The 27780-nt window shown below is 35.3% G+C and overlaps 1 protein-coding gene across 50 annotated transcripts in view; it reads left to right on the top strand.

Annotated features, from left to right (window-relative positions):
- The first annotated feature begins 1672 nt into the window (after positions 1-1672).
- Positions 1673-27780, top strand: part of LOC105830916 (Down syndrome cell adhesion molecule-like protein Dscam2) — a 78069-nt gene continuing 51961 nt past the window's right edge. For 14 of the 50 annotated variants that reach the window (XM_028192587.2, XM_036286606.1, XM_036286609.1 and 11 more), the window contains exons 1-6: positions 1674-2040; positions 4662-4782; positions 10274-10467; positions 10890-11028; positions 17099-17269; positions 25622-25771. In XM_028192587.2, coding sequence (XP_028048388.2) covers positions 4698-4782; positions 10274-10467; positions 10890-11028; positions 17099-17269; positions 25622-25771 — 739 coding nt within the window. In that variant the 5' untranslated portion in view covers positions 1674-2040; positions 4662-4697. Of the gene's footprint in view, positions 2041-4661; positions 4783-10273; positions 10468-10889; positions 11029-12410; positions 12573-14516; positions 14679-15324; positions 15487-17098; positions 17270-18022; positions 18185-18609; positions 18778-21203; positions 21369-23264; positions 23427-25621; positions 25772-27780 lie in introns of all 50 variants that reach the window. The other 36 variants (XM_036286627.1, XM_036286626.1, XM_012670617.3 and 33 more) reach the window with 20 other exon arrangements.

Below are 27780 nucleotides of genomic sequence, written 5' to 3'. Positions count from 1 at the left end.
ATTATTGAAAAAAAAACAAATTTGTTTTGATAATTAATAAATAATTTATAGTATTAAAAATATTTATATGAGAAAATATTTAATTTCTAAAGTGTTTATTACACATGTATTGCGTAATTTTAATATTCTAATAATTTAAATAAATTATCACCTTTATTTCTCAGAATATTTTTAGATATATCTACTTAATTCATAATCTATTTTATTGTTATGTTATATGTACTATATTAGATAAAACATTTTTTATATAAAAACATATATAAATATATATAAAATATGTTCAAATTTGTTCATACTAATTTCTTATCTTTTGTAATATTTTTGTTTGTATAGAAAATTAATAGTCATACTAAAAAGATAAGAACTGTTTAGAAAGATAATTTTTGTATTATTGCTTCTTTTACAAAAAGCTATGTATAAAAGATAAGAAAAAGTTGTATAATTCTATGCATATGCATGTATATATTCTATGAATCAAAAATATATATGATTATACATGGAGTAATTTTTTCTTATTTTTTCAAACTTAACTTTTTAGTTCACTTAACTAATAAAAGAATGCGAAAATTATCTTTTTAATTAGTTTCTGTTTTTTAGTATGATTATTTACTTTATATCAAACAGAATTTTTTACAAAAAAGAAACTAACATAAACACATATGCAGGACATATACATTTTCTATACATTTTTGTATATAAATAATTTTTTACTGGGTAATTACATTTGTATATATTTCTATTAAAATATTATAAACTATATTATAAACAATCTGTGTGAATCAATCTGCAGCGCTTTATCGCGGAGTTATCAAATATCGTTATATAAATAGATAATGTCGAATTAAGATAATGATAGAAACGTTTCTTATTTCTTGCGGTAGTTACATATTTTGCAGAATTCGTTGTAATTACTCGCAGTGTTTTATCAATTAAATTTATCGCATTCCTCTATTCACCGCATATTATTGACTATTACTCTCTATAATCGCCGATAAACGCTTATCACCAATAACGAGTCTTACGAGCATTCCGCAAATATTCGCGAACATGCGCTCGCGTACACACGTTTGCGTATGCATTCGCACACAAATATACATATTTCATATATATTTGGTCCATTGGCCGTTTCCGCCGCGTGCGACAAAGGTCGGCTAACCGGTAGTGCCGACCGATTAATTTTTGGCACCCTGAACTAAATATTCAACGAGTTACAAGTTTTAATTTTTTCGATTTAAAACTATATCTCTTCAAGTAATTTAAATATACATATAATTAATTATTATACATCACGTAAATATATAGGTCATAAAATTATTTATATATTATATTTTCTATTATATGCTGATTTTGTTGAATAGAAAATAAAATTGAAATATGTGAGGTATATTTTTTGATCTCTAAAATATTGCTAATTTTGCTTTATTTTTTTATTACATTTAATATAGATACTTATGAATCTTATATATATTATTTTTAACGATACACGGAAATAATTTTATCTTAGAATTTACATTAAAAAATAGTAAACACGCAACACGGACATACAACAAATAGACTGATAATTTAAATAAAATTTGATAAAATTTTACCAAATTTTACACAATTACAAAATTTTTCGAAGTTTATATTTCACTATCATGATTTTAAACGTGAATTCTAAGAGAAAATTTTTTTTTGTCAGCATAAATTTTATACAAGTTTTTTGGTGCGTTAAAAATGTTTATATTTTTACCAGAAAAGTTTAGAGACTGTATGGTACGCCTCGACGTGTTAGAAATTTGAATTTTGAGGGGTTAAAACTTTTGGACGGCCCTGCCGACGGTGCACCCCTCCCGCGTAGCAGCGTGAGTGTTCACGCCGCCGACCCCCACCGCCGCCGCCACCACCACGACCTCGAGATAGCCGAGGAACAGCCGCCGCTCCGAAGCAAACGACGCCGCAGTCCGCACTCTACGATCGGTCGTTCGCGGATCCGGAGTGCTCGTTTCTCCGTTCCGATCTGATCGGCGTGCATCTGTGAATTCACATACGACAGCGTCGGTACGTGAGAGTCGAATCGGCCAAAACCGTGCGCCGGCCGATTTTATACAAAATTCGCTCGCGGGTGGTTGTGCGTATGCGTGTGTGCGTTTGTGCGTGCATGCCTGTGTATGTGTATGCGTGTGCGTGTGTGTGCGGTGGGACGTATCGGCAGTGATCGGTGCTGTGGGTGTGTGTATGCGTGTGTGTGCGTGCGCGCCGATTTGTGGGCAATTTTAAACGCGCCGTCGAATGCACCCTGCTGATAACAGGAGGCCGCCGAGAATTTGGCGAAACGATCGTCGAGATCATCGCCGACGGTCGTTGTATCTCGATGGAATAATAATTTTTGCGCCGATCGATTTATGCGAGACGAGCGAACCGCATGACCGCGATCTAGGGCAACGATTCCGTTCGCGTCTCCGTGCTAATTGTTTTCTCAAACCCAAAAGACCCAGTAAGAGTCGGCAGCAGCTTGCGTGCCTTCCTTTTTTCTTCTTTTGGTTATTCCGGTTACTCTCACATGGTCGAGATATTTTGCCTCTTTTTGTCATCGTTTTTTTTGGATCATAACGTCGCGACGCCAGGATTTTCTCTCGCACGGCGACGGCCGAGACTCTTCCTCTCGTCTTTATTCACGAAGATCAGCCGTTCACCAGAGCGCGAACGCGAGCTTACAGGCTCCTTCTCTCACGCGTATCCTTTTCATCCGACGACGAGGTGAAGCGACTGCAATCCTCGTTGTTTCTCGGTTCCTCGATCTATTCCAGTATGAATTCTTTAAACTCGAGTTACATGATGTAACTCGACGGTGACGTAAAATGCGGGCGTCATCTCGATTCCATTAATCGTGATGCGATCGACCTTCGAGGTGAGAGACAGACGCATCGTCCGGCCCGTCGTCGTACCGAATCGGAGAGTAATTTCAGGTTGTGCGATGGAGGTTCATTGCGGGAGGAAAGGGTTGGGGGGGGGGGGAGAGAGGACGCGCGAGAGTCGCGTGAGAATCCAACGGGGGTCCACGGACACCGTCGTGGCCAGCCGCCCTGAGCTCCGGACGGCAGCATGGCGCGCGGCACCGTTGCGAGGGGTAGATTGAACCGCTCCGCACCCTGCGATCAATAAACTCGCCGAGAGGGAGCAGCCCCGTGACGAGCCGTTCAACTCCGCCACATTTTGTCTCCCTCCTCCACCAACCCCCTTCTACCCTCCTCTCCGGTCTCTTCATCCCCTCTCGGTGCGGATTGCTTCCTCCCCGCTTCCGCTGCCACCCCGCTGACGACTCTCACACCCGCTGTTCTTCAACCGTAACCCTTGCTATCAGCGATTCAGCACGTGCACTTCCACTCCGTTCCGCAATACGATAGCGCTCTCGTGTTCTGCGGATTATCGCGGACCAACGAATGCCAAGGAGAAAACGAAAGAGATGCTTTTCTTCTCTCCCTCCCCCCCCCCGGAAATTCCCTCGCGACTTTAATCGCCTTGTTCTTAGCGAGCAGTTGTTGTTAGTCTAGAATGTCTAGAAAATTAAGTTTTCTGAGCATTGAAGATAATTCTGTGAAATTCTTAAAATGAAAAGTCAGATGAAGTTTTAAACTGATCTTCAATTTCTTTAAGAACTTCTTCTGTCATACGTATCAATAAATTTCTTGTTATGTGAATTGTTAATTAATAGATGATAATAAATATAAAGATAAAGATCACACATGCAAACTTAATATTTTTATTATTTTGAAATAATAAAACGTGAGAGGTAAGCTTTGTGTAGCTGTGCAGCATATATCAAAATTAGTATAATATTTTTAATAGAATAGATCACAAGTAAAATGTTTGTTTAAAACAAACTATTCATAATATTGTATTGATTTTGTTAATATAGGTGAACCAATTTTAGCGCTTGACTCTCACTTGTTCTTATGTTCTGCTATTTTATTGTTTCGAGAGAAGAGTCCTTCAGTTATCTTCTATTTAACATTATTTTTTATTATAATATTAAGAAATTATTTTATAATTATTCTATAATATCTATATGAAATTCATAACTTTAATAATTATTTTTAAAATTACATAGGATTGTATGTAAAAAAATAATCACGTTTAATGTAACATTTGTATTTCCGTGCTAACATATGACAGATATATCAGCATTTCCGATTCAATTGTAAATTCTTTTTATAATTATTTAATCAAAGTTGATTAATGTGTCAGACATGTTTATTATTATGACCAATTAATCGAAGTTCACGAGGTGTCAATCCTGTCGTCTAATCAAATCGTATTTATAATTTCGGCAGAGATAAAATCAATTTCGTCCACTTTAAAAGCCTACTGTACGAGTTTTTCTTTATGCTAAACTGTCACTGTACATATTGAAAGTGATTGTGCTTCTAACGGTTATCGACCAACCGACCTTGAAAGAGTTTTTTCCTATTTTAACATAATTCTGATTTAATAATAGTTTTTAACATTTCCGATAAGTCTACACCCTCAACTTATAATAAAATAGTTAAACATATCCTAGAACGCGCGCGCGCGTGTCCTCATGTTTTGATAACTATTTGCATTTCATCGAGACGGACCTTCGGCGATCGTCTTAGGTGTACGTATCGTTCAATCAGTGTGTTTTTTATGTGAAAAATCAGGTGAAAATCAGTGCACTTGGAAGAGCCTCAATAAGGATGTGGCGGGATCCTCCAGGCGGAGGGTACAAGAAACCCATCCACATTGTCGCTATGCTGCTGCTAGTCCTGGCATTGACAACGGGTGAGTCAACTTCATACAAAAAGATCTCATTCACATCGCGTTTCTCAGCGTGACTCGACAATAATTACGGAGAAGCATTGACGCATAAGATACGCGTTGAAAATCGGAAAAATGTTTATGTAAAGAGGACAAGCCACGACTTTTATGTGTTAAACAGAAGAATTGCTTCAGAAAAATTACCATAGCAAGACTATAAAATAATATTAGCAAATACAAGCGAAAAGTAGACTTATTTTAAGCCATAATCAATAATTTTATATCAAAACAACATTTTTATAGTGAATAAAAACAATATTGTATGATGAATAATTCAAGAGAAGTCATAAGAATTAAAAGATTATTACAAAAATTAATTCAGAAATTAACAATAGTTAACGATACTATTATTGTAAGTTTTAAATTTTTTTGCAGAATTTTGTTTTCCAAATGCGAAAGATTGATTCTGTCATCATCGATTGAGTTCTATTTGTTTGCTAATATAACTATTTTTTATACAGTATTTTTGTTTTATTTTGTATTACGAAATTATCACTAAATTATGTTTGTTCGAATATTATGGTTTTTAATATTTTCTTTATTGCAAGGTTACGTAAAAAGAAGCTGTTAAATCGTAATTACAATTAAAGTTAATGAAAAAGGAACCAAAGTATCTATAATGAAAAATTATATTGACGTTAACTATTATAATTATTATTTAATTTAATTATTTAATAATAATAATTATATATATATATATATATAATTAAATTCAGGAATATATATAAGAATTAAATTCAGGAATAAATTAAGAGATTGAAAAGAAATATTAATTTTATTGAAGCTTTTTTTTATCTTAAAACGTCAGGTTTCTAATTTAACTCATGATTTAATAGTTCACACAGTTTGAATTACAAGATCAAATTCAACGTCAAATGGTCATCGAATCTTTCGAATTTATATTCGAATTGTTTGTGTACTTACTTAATACAAATCTAAAAGTTCAAAATTATAATTTGAATTAAAATTTTCTAAAATATTAGATAGTATAAAAGAAAAGAATTAGTAAGGAACTGATGTTTTGTTACTAATGCAATACTGCGTTTATAATCTTTTTTGAACTGTCTGAATTTCAGATATATAACAAATCGACATTAAAAACCGACCATTGTTTAAATTTAAACGGTTCAATCTGTTTGAAATATTCAAATGCTTATTTTTTTTACTTTGAGCTATTAAAACAAATTAAATATAAAATATACATATTTGAATGTTTTATCATACTTAAAACTGTATGATTACTAACTTTGCACATTGCAATGTCAGATATTGCAATAAGTTTTATGATGTTTTTCAGAATTATTCATAAATCTTTTGACTTCATAAATTACAAATCTGTTGTACATTTGAGTGCATTGTTGCCATATCTTATAAAATATGCATATTAGCTTATCAAATTGTACAATTCATCAGCTGACACGGCATTCTGCTTTTCGTGATATACGTACTTCAAATATGACTCGAGATTCTAGATATCTTTGGATATTTTTAATTATCATTAGTATATTGACAGACAAGATTAGCATAACATTGTAATCGATTCCTATTGAACACAAACAAAATTGTAAAAACTAAGAAAATAAATTTCTATACTGACAGAAAAGGATGCTTAATTCAAATAAATATTTATTTCAATAGTACTAATAACATTATTTATAAAACTATTTTGTAGAAAATCAAAAATATTTATTTAAAATAAGTAATACTTTCTATAATTTAAAAAATATTTATATTATTGCACATTTAAATCTGCATAAAATACAGACACACAAGAATTTTTGAAGGAAAAATTGTTACTTTATAAATGTAGGATTTTTTATATAATGTAAAAGCTAATAGAAAAAGGGACATTGCACTCTAATAATGTAAAAAAGTTGCCGCGTAATTTCAAATGTTCAATCTTCAATTTCGTTTCCATTCATTGCAAATTCGTTGTAACGGTCCACGCCGCCGCTTCTTTTTTGGCATCATCTCACGTTTTGAACTGAACAGACGGTTAGTTGGGACCGTGAAAGGTCCCGAGGTATAGGTACAAGCGGATCTCGAAGCGCAGCTGTTGGAGGAGAGACTAAGATGAAGGGAACGGGGAGATCAAGGGAGAGGAACAGCTGCTGTTCCCAGAATGCAGGCTCACATCACGCTCCGCGGAGAATTACACTCGCGGATGCTTTCGCCACCAGGTGAATCCGTCTATTATGCGGAACCTGCGTTACTTTTTTATCAATAAAACTTTACTTAAAATAAAAAGTAAACATCGAATTGAAGTATTTATGAGGTTTCTAATTGATCTTTGAATTTTAGATGATAAAAGAGAGAAAAAGAGACCAAACAGATTTTATTGGTAGTCACAATAACGTGAAGAAAATGGAGATTATAATGACACATTTCTATTAAAAATTTGTAAAATCGAGTATATTATATTTGAGGCATTTTGAATTTCAATATAATTATGATGCATACAATACTAATTGTAAACATACGTCAATATTATGTATGTGAGACATATGGACGATTGTATTACATTACACGTCCAGAATTAATGTTAAACTTTAATTTGACAATTACAATAATTTAAATAACGTTGAAATATACAGGCTAAACTAATTGTATCGTTTGTACTTTGAGAAGCTTCGAGAAGTGAGAGAGAGAGAGAGAGAGAGAGAAACTTAGAGAAACATTCGATATTTTGGTATCTACCAGGAAGTAAACCAAAAATAGACACAGTTATAGAAGCCATATATGATCTGAAAGGTTTAAGAATTTCTTCAGACTTCCTCCACCTACACATAAAAGTTATATATCCCGTATAATTTGTAAATCTACTCTCGCAGTTATTAAAATATGTTAATAAAATGTAATTAGCGAATAATTCTAACAGTAATTTAAAAAATTATTATTGCTAGAATTTTTTGGAATATGTTTTAAAATGAATACTTGAGAATTAAGTTAATTTCATTATTTTATTTCTGTTTACATTAAATGAATAGCATTTAAAAAGATGTCATAAAACACATATGGTATTTTATAAAGCAAAAAAATACATATACATATATCGTTGACACTTTTAAAATAAAAACTCAACGATGGATTAATGAAAAATTCCAGCAAAGGTTCTATAGAGAAGATCGGTTGTTCGTTTTTGACATTTTTGGGATAATTTTAATAGTAATTTTAGAAAGAAATTCTAAATATTAATTCTCTTGAAAAAAAAATCGATTAAAAATATTATAGAATTAAATTAATACTTAAAAACTAAATTAATTTGTTTTATTTATATAAATGATTGAACAATTAAAGAAATTTCTATTGTAGTACGCATGATGCTTTGCGAGAAACGTAGATAGTAATTGTAAAATTAAAAATATATCGTGTGCGTTTATAAAAATGAAAATTCAACGAAAAGTTCGAGCCAAGGTTCCATTGAAAGATTTATTCGTTTTTTGGCACCTTTGTCGACTTATGGTTTCGACGTACCTCTCGTTATTATGCACGTCGCAGCGCGTTCTACGTTTGCATACGGATGCGCGCATACATGCGCAAGCAGATGAGAACATACACGTGAGTCACACGTGTGGCGAATCATACGCGTGCGCGTGTGTGCACGCTGGAAATATATTCGATGCAGCGTGTCCGGACGTTTCGAAGCTATCGCTATATATAGATTACAGAGCGGTTCTCGACCGGGAAGAATCTCGTCTTTCATCGGGGAGGCGTGAGAGTTTAATCTTGCGGGGGAAAAAAAATTTTACGTGCCACTTCTGCGATCGATATCTATTCGTGCAACGTACCGTATCCACCGTGTACAACGTAGCCACAACAATAGCCTCCTCCCTCCTGGGCCATTGTTGCATCGTGCACGTGCCGCAGAACGTATAAACAACGTAACCCTTGGACGTAAATGCACAATCACCATTGAAACTGCCATACGCACCCAGTAAATCATTGCAGTGGCCCTGCGTTACTTTAATCCTTTTAGCCCTTTCGGTGACCTAATGCTATTGTAACTGTCAACACAAGAAGAGGATTTGAGAGAGAGAGAGAGAGAGAGAGAGGGGGGGGGCGAAGAGATGATAAGAAGAAGAAAGAGAATATCCGCGCGATGAAAGTTAAAGAAAAAGAAGAAAAAAGAGAAACAGAAAAGCCAATAGGATGTACCCGCGAAAGGAGAAGTAAGAAGTTGACATTTCTCATTATCTGCTTCTGTTTAATGTAATTTCATTTGTGGTAAGTTCTACCATACGGGACACGCGAGTGAAATGAATCGGGGGGGGGGGGGGGGAAACTGTAACAGGCCGAGCGTGGAGGCGATATAAAACTGCAGTTGTGTGAGAGTTGGTCCGAGAACTCCAGCAGAAGGCGCGTATCTACACAAAAATTTGAAACACCTGTTCTTTATACCTGTGTACGTATCTCGCTTACTTGCTCCAACGGCGCACGCTTCGCTAACCGGTTCTTCGTAACTTGATTTTATACTGCACCGGGTTTATATACGATTTCGCTTCGTCGCAAGCGTCGTCGTAGGTGAATCAGTAGGTGGCTACATGCAAAGAAAGTAGTACGGTAGTCTCCCGCCTAAAATTCGAATATCCCTTTACGCAAAGAATGACCAGGAATCATAAACATTCGTGTCTTCTTGTTCTAAAAAATTGCAACTAGTTTCTTGAGAAGATAAATAAAACTTCCAAAAATAGATCTTCTCTGTTGTCGCTCTACAGGTCAAAAATTATTATCATGTGCACAATCGCTTGTACATTGTATTGAAAGAGAATTGCACGGAAATTGTTCATTATTTGCATAATATTTAGAAGATATTTTTCTCGCAGTGTAGAACATACGATTTATGGATTAATAATAAATTTGCAGTTGCGATTTTCCATCGATGGAAATAACTTCTGGTTATCGGTATACCTGACATAGGCGAGGAGCGCAGCCCTCCACGACGGAAAAGGAATCACGCATTGTCGTCTCCCTTATGGTCACATGACGTTGATCGCATATTATTCAATAACAGACCCAACAACCTGTTGTTTGCTGCAATTGGCAACGCGCCAATTGAATGTGGGTGTCGCATATCCTGGTTGAAACGGATGATAAGCGAAACCCGAAGACACGAGACAAAAGGTCTCTCGTCGCTCGTGGCACTTTAAATTAATTGGCTTCGTGCTAATGTTCTCACAAGCTATTAAGTGACCCTTACATTTCGTTCTGTCCACGGAACATTCCCTTTTCGCAACTAAAACTCCATCGCAGTCAATAAACCGAAATTAGCGCCGTTGTATTTACGAAGAATAATATTTGAAGTTGTGGCTTGTCATTTGGAATTTCAAAAAATAATTAATCTGAAAAAAAAAATTAGCTTGTCTTTATAATAATTTACTTTAATCAACTTAACAATTTTATTTGCTATGATGCTGAAAACTTATAATGCTTCAAAATTAAATTACTTATTATATAGGTATAAGCAATACGGTCTCAGCTGAAGATGCATCTATGGGACCGGTGTTTGTCAAGGAACCACCAAACCGGATTGATTTCTCAAACGGAACCGGAGCTGTCGTCGAATGCCAGGCAAGAGGAAACCCACAACCGGATATCATCTGGGTGCGTTCTGATGGAACTGCTGTGGGAGATGTTCCCGGATTGAGACAGGTATTGTGTCAAATTTTTATCTGTTTTCTTTATTAAAATCTTAGATAAATGTATTCTAAAATTGATATATCGAGAAAGATTTACGGTCGATTTTATCAAGCTGTTTCAAGATGCGCATATATAGTATTTATTAAACTTTCAATTAACGAATATCCTTAATAAAAAAAAAGATTGAAGATAAATTTTTTTATTGTTGCGCGTAGGACGGTGAAATATTCTTTTGAATAGCGGACAATTATGGATCGTTCTAGTATCAAATACCTATCTGCAATATGTGAATGGAATTATTAAACGCCCATGTCATCCCACATTCATTCACGCGATCGTCAAGGACGCTTTAATTATTTCCGAGATTGTTGCATGCGTTATTATATATCTGCAATTTAGTTTTTATATTTTGCGGTTTTATTGACTTCTCGCAGGTTCTGCCAAACGGAAATTTGGTGTTCCCTCCTTTCCGCGCTGAAGATTATCGTCAGGAAGTTCACGCTCAGGTCTACAGTTGTTTGGCACGTTCCCCTGCAGGTTCGGTACACAGCCGTGATGTCAACGTGAGAGCTGGTAAGTGTTAATCTTTATTTACATTTACCCATTAGACATTTATCGTTTAGCCATCCATACGATATGTAAAGAATGTATGAAAAATAAAGAGCGCTTTTAAATTTAATCTCAATAAATTTGATATTAATTTTTTAGAAATTCAACTCTTTATTTATTTAATATCAAATGTATATTAATTATTAAAACTACAATTAGAATCACAAAGAAGATAAAAGTATTTTAACTTTTTAACATTTATTTCATTTTGATAAAAAATTTCAAATTAAATTTTGGGAACATTCTGTGTAACAAAAATATCTTTTACAATTCTTAAATTAAAACATTTTGTCTCTAATCTTAAACGGTTAAACGTTTTTACTTAAGAAAAATTTTAATCAATATTGTTTGTAATTAAGTAATATGTAAGAGTGTTGGGTAAAATAAAGTTTACTTGGCATATATTATTTTTTAGATTTACTAATAAAAAATAATTTAATATATAATGTTTTATATTAAATAGAGTTTTTAAAAGTAAAATAAATTAAGTAGGTGTTATTAAGCCCAGGTATTTTACTTTTAATATCAATAAGTGATATATTTTTGGATAGAATATGTAAGATGGCTAAACATAGGACACTAAAGTGTATTCTTTTCAGCTAAGGGCACACGATTTCGTGCTTATTATTTCTTCTACACTTTATCCGACGTCATTCTTTGGAAGAAGACCAATTCGGTAAAAAAGCATCGGTGTCAATTGAATGAAATAATAATTTGACGCTCTGCATATCTTCTCTTTTAAAATCTGTGCAATCTCTGCCGCCGCCGTTTATGTGAACTTACATTCGATTTGTTCTCCAGTTTCAATCTGCTCGAAAATAATCAGGAAATTACTTTTTACACGAACGATGCAATCCTATTTTTACATGATGTTATTGTATCGTTCTTACAAAACTGCAAATATTTCTGAATCACACGGTGATGTCATTTCAATCTGACGTCACTGTGCTTTATCGATCGCGTAGCACAGTTTCCAGTTGTATCTTTAACTGTTATTAGTTAAATGTAACTTTGTTTCTACAGATTTTAAAATTTTTTTGGATGTAATATACAAATATGTAATAATTATATTAGTAATTACTAAATATTTGTGATTTTAGATATAGTAACAATTTTTTAAAATATTATATTATTAATATTATTATAATTATTACAATTAATATAATAATGTTTAAATTTAAATATGATAATTACATTAATTGTTTTAAATTAGTTTTGAAGAAAGTGTGTTTTAAAGAAATTACATTTACAAAAAGAATATTCAAAAAATTCTTGGAGTTGTTGAGACTGGAGTGGCATAATTCTCGACGCATTGTGAACGTTATTTTGTGTGTACGAAATTATAGTGGTGGCGCAGTATTATGACACCGACGTCAATAAAGAATACGCGATCCGTGGGAACAGTGCCATTTTGAAGTGTGTCGTTCCTTCTTTCGTCGCCGATTTCGTCAAAGTCCTGTCCTGGCATACGGATCAGGGGGAGGAATTCGTACCCGGCGATGACTTTGGTATAAACAGGATTAGGATTTAATCAATAAACTAATAACTGATCCTCCTATCTCTTTGCGAGCAGAAAATTTCGTCGTTGCATCTTTGATATACAAATGATCTACATCGCGACACAAAACTGAAAACTGTGGATTTTAAAATTATTCAGAGGATATCTTTAAAAAGGTTTTATAAAAACAAAATTTGCATTTGACATAAACCTCGCCGAGAAAGGCGTTAAAAATGCATATATTTAATTTTCCCGTTAAATTTTCCTCTTTTACAGACGCAATTTCCCGTTCAAATTTTACAGACGCAATCTCCCAATTCAATTACGCCCCTCGCACAAGGACAATTAAGAAATAATGTCGTTATTGTCCGGTCATATAGTACAGTTTGAGGGCACAAATGCACCGTGTCGTTCGGTCGACTGACACATCAGCCGTGCGACTCGGTCGCTTCTCGTATATTGATCTCAATTGCCACGGTGGCAAAATGCAAATCAATTTGGAGCGGTGCAACGCGAAAGTATATGGGTCGCTCACTTTCCACTTCCACGGCCAGTGTATACACATACGTGCGTGTGTTGTCACATTCGTCGCGACGTTATATTCGATTCAATGTATTTGGCGTGTTAGCCGAAACGATCGAATATTTGCCCGTTGTCAGCTATCTCTCTCATTTTTCTATTAAGCCACAGGGTGTTCGCTCCCAACGAGCCGATCTACGTATTATATTTTAAATATGACAGCTCGTTTAATAACATTTACTTTCAGTTCGTTCCCCTTTCTCTTTCTGCTCGAGAAATTAATAGTAACAACGATAATTGACCACAACAACAATTGAAATAATAATGAATTCAATTTTTCAGTTTTAAAATGATTTTTGTCTGTTGTGTGCATCATACATTGCTCTCGTTATTACTTATAACTAGTATTTCAGTACTAATTTTATAATAAAAATTAAAGTATGTTAATTACGAAACGATTGTTCGTAATCACAATTAAATATAATTTTGTATGATTTTATAGAAATAAGCAAATATTTTTTGTTATTTGTTTAAAACTCTGCTAGAACGTTGTATTGACGCATCCAGCCTATATACTATTACGTGCCGAAACATGATAAAAATTCTGTTTTAAAAATATTTCTAACTAATCACCCTGTACAAATTATGTCATAAAACCATCCCGATACATCACCCCAGATCCTTACTTATTGATAACCTTTTCTATCTACGGCCTTTATAAACTTAATATTTGTCTGTTTCGTCCCCGTAAACATCCCTGCATCCCACCCAAACTATTCTTTATGATATAGATATCAATTTTCAAGTTCTTTCCTTTTTAAGAAATTAACCAATAGATATTTCCGCTTTGGGAACACTTTCTATGATCGGACGATGTTTACGTATTTCGACTTTAATATTAAGGATCCCTCTCGATGATTAGAGTCAGTCTCTGTATTAAGCCACTAGTAGTTAGACAAAAGTCTGTAAAACGTCGGAATAAAATACTTTAAAATACTAGTGCGATTCATTCTCTCACATTACGTGCATCTCATACGTAACAATACGCGTATATGCATGCACGCATCGGGCCTGAAGTCAATCGATCGTGTGCCATTATGATGTCTGTTCGTCGGCTATCACCGGCACAAGATGCGACAACGCAAGTAATTCTGCTCGCGGAGAAATAGCGAAATGTATCGCCCACAGCTGCCGTCAACGTCGTCGAGGTTTCATTCGGGTCCAAAAATTAATTTCTTCCGCTAAATTAAAAACCCTTTCATAAATCTATAATATAATTTCAATAATAATACGCCAGCCGAACAATAAGGCGATCATGAAACACGATATTCCGTCGAGCGTATTTTCAGCCGTGACGAAAACAGAAGCGGCACACAAGTGGAGTGCCGTTAGAAAAATCGGTCTCGCCGCTGATTATTACGATCGTTTATTGCAGTGGTGCATCAATATTATCAGTCCGAGGTCAACAATGAGTACGTAATACGCGGCAACGCGGCCATTCTCAAGTGCAGTATACCGAGCTTCGTCGCAGAATTTGTTCAGGTCATTGGCTGGCAGGACGACCAGGGGAACTCTTTTGATCCCGATCAGGACAACGGTATAATCTCGAAACTTATTCGGGAAGTCGGAATTCGCGCGGGCAGCGAATGATGAATTGGTCAACGTCGTCGATGTCGCGACAATGTATCGTGAAACTTGCTAATGATATTTTATTTACGTTAATTGAAACTGAAATCTGACTGTAACTTTTTCGTAAAACGTATGACGGACTTGCTACGTCACATTTAAATGGCTGGAACGTTTTACGACAAGCACGAGAGTGCCTGATGTTTTATTTAAGACTGCGTAACTAACGCAATTTCTCGCGAGGCTTCTACTTACTATCTAAGAACCAGTTTCCGTAATTACATAGTGGAGCATAGGATCAAATTGTATAATGTTAGCTGCCGGAGCGAGGCACTGATGTTGCAATCTCTTTGATCATAATCACCTAATTCTCTCCGGAGAAATGTATTTTATTTCTGCGGAATGATTAAATCAACATGCACACGTAACAGGTCTACATTGTCTACGGTGACTTGTTGTGATAATAATAATAATAATAATAAAAAAAGAAATGTTATGCGGCGTCTTGAACTAAGAAAATGTTTCTTCTTGATTAAACACGTAGCAATGCAACGCGACGTTTGGGAGCGACGCGGTAGCACAATGCGTCATTATGATATAATTGTTATCTTTCGCAGTCGTGACTCAATATTACGAGGCGGAAGTTGTGTCGGAATACGTGATACGGGGAAATGCGGCTATTTTAAAATGCACCATACCGAGCTTCGTCGCCGAATTTGTATCGGTTGAATCGTGGGTGGGAAGCGATGGTTCGGTCTTCAAACCGTCTACTGATTACGGTACAACATACGTATTTATATACATATACATATCCTCATTCATGCAATGCACTTATTCCCTTATCCTTTCAGAGCAGTATCTTGAAAGGGCTGATACGCCGGAGAGATATTTATATCCTTACTTCCTTCATTCATCTAGCATCTAGCTGAAGGAAGCTATCAGTTATTTTTATAATGCTGTGGTATAACGATGATACCTTATCATTGCTAAAGTCAATATATATGAAGTGCAATTGTTAAACCTGAAGAAGAACGAAGTAGTTTTTGAGATAGACATTTTTTGCTGTTGATTATAATGCATAGCTCTCCTCAATAAAAATAAATATTTATATTTACAGTTTTTTATTAAACCTTTGCTTTAAATTTTATGAAATAAAATGTCATTCTAAGAGTAAAAAGTTTGAGAGTATACAATGATCGAGTAATTTGTCACTCTAGTCAGAAAAAATCACTCCTATACAGGATTAAACTACTGTAGGAATGAATTTTTCTTCTTTAGAGTGACATTTCACTTTGTATGTACATTTACATGCTTTCATAGAAACATATTTGCAAAGTAGGTCTTATTTCCTTTAAAAAAATTTTTTTTACTTCATTTATTTAAAAACAATTTGCAACATACGTTGAATAATTATCTTATATACTTGTATATTACGTTAGATTATTTTGATGCACTCTGATTGATTTATAATCACGCGCAAGCGTCGTACAATTTGTACGATGACCATTGATGAGCACGTCGGCCACTAAGTACACACGACGAGTGTACAGAGTGAGGAAATTCTCTTTCCGGTCATATCACCCTTGTCTCCCTGCTACTCAGACACCCTGGTCCCCTCGCCCAACTTTGTCAAAGTTCAAAGTGGCACGTGGTAACGATTCGTTTCCGCTGGCCACGCGGTCTGATCTGACGGCGGCTGAACGGCGGCGGCAGCACGTACACACGAGAGTATGCGAGAGTTAATGAACCATCCGGCTCTCACGCTGCGCGAATTACTATAGGCCTAAGAAAATAAGCCGACACATACCGTGTCTGCCGTGGCGAGCGGCAGAAAAACGATGTTCGAGATGTTGCGCGAGAAATGTTTCAGAGTACATTCCTTCCGTTTCAACATGACGTAATGTATTCAGAGTGAACGTATTATGATGGATTGAAAACGCAGTAAGAAAATGCAATAGGACAGTGCGAAAGCGATATATTCTTAGAATTTGATGTACGACTACATTATCGTCCAGCTTATATTCGCTCCATTTTTAGAGACACAGAAGTATTCATAGGGCATCAAGGTGCAGAAATATTCCAAGCTACTTCTCCACTAGTGTCCATTGCTCTTTTTATAAAGATTATTATCGTTTATATTATTAATTTACTCTTAATTTCTTAGTAAATAACTTAAAATTTCCTACTTATAAACATAAATATATCTTCTTTGCTTTGATCTTTATTCGCGAAAAGCAAAGTATTTTTCATCGAACACAAATTAAAGTCGCTAAAAATAGCAAATATGTGTACTTTGTTCTGCACACTATGAAGGCTATTTTTGAACATTCTTTGTTATTAATTTAATTAAATACGTGCTTATTTAAATATATTTTCCGTATATATATATAGTCGTCACTCAGCCTTACAATCCGGAGATCTTGACCGAATACGTTATAAGGGGAAACAGCGCGATATTAAAATGCAGCATCCCCAGTTACATCGCAGAATTCGTTACTGTCGAGGCGTGGATTCGCGAAGATGGAGAGGTCTACCTACCGGCAGATCTTACGGTTGCACAGGGTACTAAAAATCCCATTGGGCGGTCCTCAATTGTTTCAGGCATTCCATCGAAAATTTGTATATGGATTAGAATATTTATTCCATAACTGAAAATAAACAATTCAAGAATTTTGTGAAGATCGAAAACTTACAGTAACTTAACTCTTGTGTGTTTCTTGAATTAAACAATTATTTTAAAAATAAAAATAATATATATGTACTAAGAATAAGTTTAAATATTACGACCTTTTAGATATTCAAGTTAGACATTACAATTGTATTGAAGTTGACATTGTTCTTTCTTTACAATCTGATCATATACAATTTTCTATGGAAAATCCGTCGCTTATTTGTGTTTACGCTAACGTCATTAACACTATGAAAAAGTGAATATGCCACTAACCGTACATATTCACTTTTTCTCTTACAACTCTGTGAATACAAGACGCATTTTACTTTCCGTCGATCCGTCCGCTTAACTCTTTGAAGCATACATTTTTATAATATACATTTATAAGATGTTTTGTGAGATACGTAACATACATAATACAGGATGTTTTTTATTTAAAGATAATAAAAACATTTTTTTAGCTTCAAAAAGATGTTTTTAATTTGACTTGTATTTTATGTATATTTTTCTTGATTGATTATTTCAGATAAAGTGATATAAATCAATTGTCTAAATCTCATCATTATATAACAGAAAAAATTTAAATTTTCAAAGGAACGATTTACTTTTCATTGTGTCTCAAAGAGTTAATGCATTGCCGGCAGTGGTTTCGCAGTTCTACGTTACCGAGGCCGAGAACGAGTACGTGATCCGGGCTAACAGCGCGATCATGAAATGTAAAATACCGAGCTTTGTGTCCGAGTTCGTCCAGGTGGATCAGTGGGTGGCCGACGACGGGACGATTTACACGTCTGGACAGGAGTACGGTATGACGCCGGTCGATGCCGACGCAGTAGTATGCACCGCGCGACAGCTTCTTCTCCATTCTCTTATTTTCCCCGTTATATTCTCATTTCCCACCCTGAAACGTGCCCTCTCGCACTTTCTTCTCATTCGTTCAACTGTCAGTTGCAGTTCGCGGCTCACGACGTGTTCCAACTTTTACTTTCGGATCTGTCATATATATAGTTTAGTACACAACGAGAAAGAATCGCATTTAAGAATTGTTTTCAAGTTTCAAGAAACATCTGAAATGGGGATACGAAGATGAATGAGTCTAAAGATGATAACGATTTCAATGCGATGTGTAGTTCTGTTAGAATCTTAATCGTCTTTCGGTACAGTTCGAGCGTCTGTCAAATACGATTTATATGATGCATCACGATCTGCTCTAAGAGATCGCGCGTTTCAGTGGTCCAGCAATTCTACGAGACGAGGGTCATCGACGAGTTTGTCTTACGCGGAAATACGGCAACCCTGAAGTGCCTCGTGCCTAGCTTTGTGGCGGATTTTGTAGATGTGATTGAGTGGCAGGCTGAAGATGGTTCCATGTATTCCACAAATGACCAGCAAGAAAAGGGTACTTATGTCGGTTGCACAATCAACAACGAAATAATATTTATAAATGCCTTTTTGACATATAGTAGATTATTTCTATATTTTAATTATATCGTAACGATACAATTTTAGTTTTTCTCTAGATAAATCCTTTTCATGTGTATATCTTTTCATAGTTTCTCTATCTCCTTAAAATTTCTCACGAGATGTCCATTTTTTGAAGATAAACCATCTTACAAATTAAATCGCAATGCGTTTTTCTCAGGATAGAGACGATTCATTCATGCATATCATTCATTTGCTACAGCAACGACATAACTAAAAAAATAATGTTTTCTAATTTAAATGTTTTAAATCATAAAAATATACTAATTTATTTTTCAACGCGACTTTGATGTAACGATTCTATTGTAAGTAGTAAAGCATTGTAAACTCTTTACTTAATGCTTTGAATTCTTACCAGAATTCTCTTATTTTTACAAATAATTTAAAAATAACAATTTTTTAATCGTGTCAATTATTGTTGCTAGCAAATGAGCGATGAGTGTCGTGCCATCATTCGGCATAACGCGCATTCTCATTTAATGGAAAGGAGAGTTGATCAAATGGAATAAAACGCAGGTTCTATCCCAAAAAGTTTGTCCTTTTTGATTTGACGATAGGAAGGGTAAATAGAGGTAGAGCATGCGGCCGGCAATGGTCTCGTTCAATCTGATCCTCAGATTAGGATAAGCTAGATTAATCAGGTCGAGAGAAGCGAATTAACGCCCGCGCGACCAAGCGGTTTGATCCACTTTCTGTAAAGAGAGAAGAGAGAGAGAGAGAGAGAGAGAGAGAGAGAGAGAGAGAGAGAGAAGATCGTTAAAGGGTTATATTTCTGGTAACGTAATCAAACTACTTTATGGCTGCAGTAGCTAGCACTTGAAGATATTGCAATATTAATTAATGAGGATAAAATATATTGAAAATACCAATGTATGAAATTTTTTCTCAGTCTTATGTGAGAAATCGTAATCCCGTTTATATATCTAATTGATTCGTATCTTATTGATTACGAAAATAGAGATTATTTTCTGAAACACATGTTGCATATTCTGTTATTAAATTGCTTGTTAATTTAATTTGTGATATTATAAAATATTTATTTCAGCTTTAGTTTAGAACTATATTTGAAGATCAACAAATATTTAGCGCATAGTTTACATGAATTAAAAATTGTAAAATATACTTAAAAAATTATTATTATTTTTAGACACTAAGATTTACTTTGATCAAACGACGCTCTTTTCGTTTATTTTTTATGTTTAAAAAATGTTAGAAATAAGTTTTGATCAAATTTGTAAAATAAAAGTAAAAATTAGGATAATATAAATTTTAACAGAATTTGCAAAACTTGACTTATAAAGATATTAAGAGGAAAAAAGAGAGAAGAGGGAGATTTTCTATTTTATTGCGCTAATTTTAAAGAGGTTTTTAGGAATTTTTAAAGAAAAGTAGGTAATTTTTAAAAATTACTTTTTATTTATTATGTGTTATGTTTGAAGATTGATTTTCTGATTTTTTAAATAAAAAATATAAAAAAATAATTAATAGATTTATTTAATTTCTGCATAGTTTGGTAATTATGATTTCGCATCTCCGGTGAATTAAAATTAAAAACTTGCACTATTTATTTAGAACTCTTGCGACTTTATCGCCAGGATTAGAAATCTCTTGCTAATTTTATTATTTTAAAATATTTTAGGGGACTTTAAAATATATAAAAAATTTAGCAAAAGTAAAACTTTTTTTAACAAGTGCCATTTATTTACTTATTGGATGAAATGAAAAATTTAATTTTAATGATAGCCGCAAGTGTTTTGATTAAAATAACGTTTGAGTTTTTATTTTAATCCTTTGGAAGATCTGGAATCATAATTTCCGATAAATCGTGTAGGACTTATTTTTAGTGTATGTGTTAATTTTTTACACAACAATTTTTATAAAACAAAAATGTAAAATCAATCTTTAGACAGTAATAAATAAATACAAAACAAGTAATTAAAAAAAATATTTATCCACTTATCCTGCCAAAATTCCTAAAAGTTTCCTAAAAAACACAGCGTAATAAAATAGAAAATTAATATTCATATGCTGCGTATCTCTTCGATGCAAAATATTCATAAATTCCTATATGAAATTAAGAGATGGGAGCGCAGGTTTACTAATTTGCAATTAAATTAAGTCGAATTAACTCGATCGATGTCCACGTGCATCGGACATTGCTGGTGGACTCGACAGGAGCACTATTGAAAACCGGCTGAAGCGACAGTTTGCAGACAGCTCGAATTCATCGGCATTTTAATCGACACGATCAAAGCGCACCGACCGGCGCGGCGCGGCGCGGCGCGGCGCTCGGCAGCCTAAAACAAACGCCAAACTCTTGTTTTTTTTCCGCTTCATTTGCAGTGGTCGCCCAATACTTTGAGGTTCAGGTTTACGATCAGTTTGCGATACGCGGCAACGCGGCTATTTTCAAGTGTCAAGTTCCCTCATTCGTGGCCGACCACGTGGACGTGGTGGGATGGATCGATTCCAACGGCGGCAGTTACGTCGCCGACACACAGTCATATGGTATATTAAAAACCGAAGGGATGCACGCGCTGCGCATTGTGTTCTCCTTGTATTGTTACACGCCTGGACGATCGCCAATGTCTTATCCGAATAGGGCGCAGATCCCCGTATGAGAGAACTGGATCGGTCGACCGAGTTATTCGACATTTGCATGCGCTTTCTACAATTGCCTTCCTTTCTCATTCTATTTACGATACTGTGTATCATATTTATTTGGTTTATATGTGTGAAGTGTATGCAAAGGCGCATGCAACACGATTAGATATCTTTCATATTGCTGCGATGCGCCATTTGTTCATTGAACGTGTATAACAAATCGTTATGTTGAACATCGATCGCGTCTATTTCAAGACCGGTCGCGCGGCCAGTTCTCTTTGACAGGAACATATATTCTTCAGCTGCCGTAGACAATAGAGTTTATTTTAATTCACAAAGAAAGAAGATGTCACCGTGCAACGTGAATAGGATGCCTGATTATGATATGCTCGTTTCTCCAAGCGGAATTTATCGAGTCATTGAAAACCGTCGTGATAATTACATGCAAGTTTAAGAATAACGTTGGATCGTTCGTCGAGAGAGAATATCCATTTTCATTATAAATTTTTTTTGAAAAGGTTTATACACAACATACAATACGTAATTTATTATACATACCGTGATTAATTAAAAACAGCTTTATCAATTAAGATACTATAAAAAAATTTTAATATAAATGTTGCAACAATTCCAAATGTTATAACAGTTCCGCATAAACTTTAAACTTGAATCTATTCAAGTGTGTAAAATATTATTTTATCGATTAATAGATTGTCTTTGAATACAACAAATATAATAGTACATAGAGGAGGATCATTAACGCCGACATTTATCTTGTTTCTTTCTTGTATTTTTTAAACAAAAATGAAAAATAAAACTTTGAAAACGTAAATATAAATTAGAAAGTGTCTTCTTTCAGATGGTATGACAGTTTTTACAATATGATTTTGAATTATTTATACAAAATACTTATAAATTAATGAGGATTCTTAGAAGCCTCATTAATCACTTTGATGTAAAAATGTTTTTTGTCCAGCGATTTATACAAATGTTTTGCAAGACGCAATTTGTAGTATGATAATATATAAAAATTAAATTATTTTAGACTTTTTTTAAAGATTAGGTTGTTTAATAAATAGATCACCTAATGCTATGTCTGTTACTTTGTATAATTTTTATTATCTTCGTCTTATCGACAGGTGTGCCAGTCTATGCTGCACCCTGATTTTAGATTTAAAATCGCATTATGAGAGATGTAAGAAAAAAAATTATAAATAAAACAGTTTTATATAGAACTTTATAAATATATAAAATAAATTAATATTATTAATAATATGCACACCATTGTTAAAAAAACTATGAATGTGTGAATTATAAATTTTTTATTTCTGATAAAAAAGTGTACCTTTTTAAAAGATCTTTGTCAGTATTGGCGACTTTTCTCTAATATCTTTCGGTTTGCCTCCTTCATTGAGATAAAACAACATGAATACTTACTTGGAGTTAATAAAATAATCTTTTTCATAGTTTATAAGTTACTAGGAAATTATATAATAAAATCACATTCATGTAATAAGCAAATAATAAGATGATAGTTAATTTCTTATACAAACAAATAATTAATAATTAATAATTAAATGATATATATTATTAATTGAATGAAATGATCGAAACAATCGAAAGAAATGAAAAGAACATCACATTTATTGCTAAATAAGAAATTATAGTTCGTTAATTCCTATTGTCATCTTTCTACGTACCATTGAAAGTCGTGCCATCAATCGACGAACGATCGACACGTCCTGCCAGGTGGGAGATGTGCGCCTTATGGTAACGCCGGAAACCGGTGTCTGGTTGCAGTTGTCGGGCAGCGGTATGCAGTGAACGTGATGGACGAACACGTCCTTCGGGGGAACGCCGCAATTATCAAGTGTCACATACCGAGCTTCGTTGCCGAATTCGTCGAGGTTGACTCTTGGATCGAAGACGAGACCACTGATATATATCCTAGCGCCGATTACGGTACCACAATGCGCAACATTTTCATGTTATCTTCATTCTGTTTGAAATAACGCGCGATTCTTCCATTTCTGGCGACACTCGTAGTCTATCAGATCGGTGCCTTATGCGGAAACTTACCGAGAAAGCGAACGCATGGAACGCGATTAGGATTCGGAATTACGTTCTGTTTTTGTGTACATTTGTGTTGCTCCATTGTCGAAATTGTTATGATTGGAATAACACATGTGGAAAATATTTCAGATTCAGTTTAGGAGTACATTTTTTTTCTCATGATTTTTTGGTTTCCTTTCTTTCTTTTATGTCTCATATTTTACTTGAAGAACTGATGCATTTCCTTTATATTGTCTATTCCGTAAGAGCCGTTGCGTCTCAAGTGCTTGGTAAACGCAGAATTACAGTACTCGGCACGTCATTAGTGTGCGGCAATGTAGATCAAGGATTCTCTCATGAGTCGTTCCTCCGGTAATGACGCTCCGTTTGATGATCGCTTTCGTATTCAAGCAAAAATTATTCACAGCTCGACTGTGACAAGTGAAAAAAAAAGGAACGTGCTCTGGCTTCAATCACGAGATTCGCAGAGCAAATACGTGACGATGGTTTTACGCAAATTTTGACACGTAAGAGAGGAAAAGAGATAATGGCAGAGGAAAAGGGATAAACCTTTTTTTTCGCCAACACGAATTTATAGTTGCGAAATAACACAAAATATCCAATCTAGGTCGTTTAAATCGTTCCATCGGCCTCCGCTCGATCGATCAACCGTTTGAAAGCGATATTGTATCACGACACGCGTGCAAAATGCAAGATATACGCGTTTTCTCGTTTCTCGATGGGATGCCCCTCGTTTCAAAAGTGCCGTGCAATATGGGATTTTACGTGGGAAATTTGTACGACGTTGACTGCCGCTGCTCGCGCTGTTCCAGACCTCTCTTTTCCCTTTTCACCGATTTTTTTGCCCGGTCGTTCGATCGGCCCATCCGTCTCTCTTCTCACCTGTACCTATCTGCACTCCCCTCTCTCCTCACTGTGTGATAGTAGATAAATGGCTGTGGACACCGCTTGTGTGTGATCGCATGAAACTAGTTCGCCTATCCAGGAAGTCTCGTTTGTCGATGAGATTCGGCCGCAAAACCGATCGGATTCGTTAAAGGCGTTGAAACTGCAGTTTTAACCACAATGGAGATTAACTTTAACATGCAAAATGGATTAACACAGGCAATTCGTTATCTTGTTTAAAGTAATCTGTGTTAAGTGATATAGCATATCGATATTTAACAGTCAGTTCATATCGGAAATTTAATGGTAAGGATGTCTTTACAGAACAATTCGTTTATCGCATATTTGCAATATTAATGAATACTGCAGATTTTAGAATTAGTCGTGTCACACTTTTTGTTTCTTTTATTATAATAAACGCAAATATAGATTTCCTGGATGTTTCAACGAGCATGGGGAATGTTGCGCGTTCGTACATTTACATTTGCGTGAAGATGAAGACGTGATTCCGCATAATCTTCCCTATGAGTCTGTACGATTGACGCGAGCGCGAGATTCCCTTGCTGTTGTTTGGCGAACGTGCTTCGATTCCGTAAAGAATTCGTCGAATCGTTGGAGCGGGAAATTGAAGGGTCCGTTCAGCGCTCGGCGAATTCGTATACGATGAATAGCATTAATCCTAGAGTGCTACTCATATTTTTCTTGCATCAACACTCTGGGTGACAATTTAGCACAAAAATTGGTTACACTTTTTCTTCTTCTGGATTACGAGATGTTAAAATAACTGGACTGACACTATATTCATGTAAACAAAATATTATTTTGAGCTATCAACATTTTAATACGACAATTGTACTAAACCTGAATTAATACTTGAATGGAAATTTACCTGTAGTAGCATTCTAGGATTAAGCATGATGGCATTGTGCTCAAAAAGCGTATTTCGTAATTTCATTGTTATTACGTTACCATTCGAGCATTGTGCAATTAAGTCGGGATAATCGACTTGCTCTTGATATACTAATAACATACGCGCATTCGTGATTGGTTGGCAGTGATGCGTTCATATCTATTGATGAATTGATAGCGCTATCGTATAGAACAATGCAGTAATCAGTCAATCGATTATCCCGACATGTTGCGTAAGTGAGACCGACTGTTCATTAATGATTAACGCTTGTAACTCTGATCGGGATTAGATGGAAAATATCTGGTACTGCCATCCGGAGAGTTGCACATCAGGGACGTCGGGCCCGAGGACGGATACAAGACCTACCAGTGCCGCACAAAGCACAGACTCACCGGCGAAACTAGGCTGTCCGCGACGAAGGGCCGTCTCGTCATTACTGGTGAGTCAAGACGCAAAAGTATCTCTTTCACGGAAATCACGATTCTGATTTGGAATTCTTTTTGAAAAAAATAAAAGAAACGTTTCTCGATCACCCTTCGATGTAAACGAATGGGGGTGTAGCTTTCATTTAATCAATGTCCTGCATTTGTTTTTTGAACGAAATCAGAATCGTGTTCCTAGTTTCGGACCTGGATACCATATCACAATTCACTTTTAATTTTGCATAGACCAGTTATTCGCGATTAATTTACATAGGCACATTACGATTGTGGAAGCTAATTAATTATTAAATAGCTATTGCATAATAATTCCCTTGCCTACTGAGTTAACTGTAAGTTATTATCAAATTAATTGAGATAAATATAAATTTGATATTATAACAAATATATAATATTCTATCTTTTTCTTTCTTTCTAAATATTAGTTTATATTTCTCTGTCAATTTATTATTAATTTAGAAGTGTTCATTTTTTAATGCCGTCATTACAATCTATTTATTTTATTGCGACGTGTCTGGGTTCGAAACTATCATCCAAAAGATAATTGATTTTCCGTAAGTAATAGAAGTAAACGTATATAAAATGATATTTCAAGCAATTGCTGTGTGATCTTTTAAGTTAATCTAAATTTTCATTGTTTTATGATGTGAGATATTCTTTTATTCTTGGAAAATCAATTGTCTCTTTGGGTTTATAGTCACGTTCGATGCGCCAACGAGCTTGATCGACACTCGCTCAGATCTTTTTTTTTTCGAAAACGCGAAAGGTCAACTATTCAGGGAGGCCGTTCGATATTTTTACATTGCTCTTCGAACTTCTCGTTCTCCCGGGAACGCCGAAACGTATGTACGGCAATTAGCGCGATCAAGCTCGCGGGTGAACCTGAATGCTGGGACAGGGTACCCCTGCGGGCACGCGCCACCGCCGCCCGCTCAAAACTCGACTCTTGACGTGATCGGTTTCGAGAGAAATTGTCCAAAGAAAGACAAATGAGAAAAAGTAAAAAAAAAAAGAAAGAAATAAAGAAATGACTTGTGCGAAATTCTTTCGGCGCTTTGCGGCGCCTTCCGCGATCTCCGGGCTCTGTCCTTCGCTCTCTCGCGTGGTAAGTTTACGGAACATGTTCTTTCAGCCAAGAACCTCACCGTGGATGCTGCGCATAATTCAATAGACGTGGCACACAACGTAGCTGAGCTCCGTTCTGTGCTGTGAATTAGGCGGAATCAATCGGGATCTTTGTTCGTTTTTTTTATTAAGTAAATTAAGAAGGTTATGCAAGCCGTTAAATGTGATGGTGATACTAGCCACATTTCTCTTATTTTGAAAAAGATCTTGTTTCAATAACATTCTAGTTCATTCGTTTCTTTGGAAAAATTTTATATCAAACTGAGATGAAGAACACATTAAATTGCTGCAGAATGTTTGTTCTTCACCGTTTTTACTCGTGACTTGTATCACTTCTTCACTCTCTGCGGTTTATTCTATCGCGTAATTCGAGTCGAGAGTCAAGAAGTTGCGAATTACGCCAAGTACGTCGTAATTCGCGTAAGTCGAGGGTCAAGAGATCCTCTTTGGTATACTCCGACGGATTCATCGCGATATCGAGCGCGAAACCACTTTCGCTTTCGTTTCGTTGAATATCTCAGTGATCGGCAGGATGGCACCGATAAATGAATCGCTTTGTTCGTAAGAGTGGCGCAATAGCGCGTAGGCGAAGCTATCCGGTCACATTGACGCGATGCAATAATCTAGGAGTTAACTAGAGCAAGATGCAATGCGGCCGTAATAATGATAACGATGATTTCGACACGAGCAAGGGGGGGCTTGACAAGTATACGGCTCTATTACGGCTTTTCGTTATGCAGAACCCGTTGGGAGCGTACGACCAAAATTTCCTACGATGGACAACATAAACGGACTTTCCGTGCGCTTGGAAGGCAATATACCGCTTCTGTGCCCTGCCCAAGGATTCCCAGTACCGTCTCATAGGTACGACATTTTTGATCGG

The sequence above is a fragment of the Monomorium pharaonis genome, chromosome 5, assembly GCF_013373865.1.
Source record: "Monomorium pharaonis isolate MP-MQ-018 chromosome 5, ASM1337386v2, whole genome shotgun sequence".
NCBI classification, from domain to species: Eukaryota; Metazoa; Arthropoda; class Insecta; order Hymenoptera; family Formicidae; genus Monomorium; species Monomorium pharaonis.
Note: the sequence above shows the minus strand (reverse complement) of the source record. Positions and strands in the feature narration are given on the sequence as shown.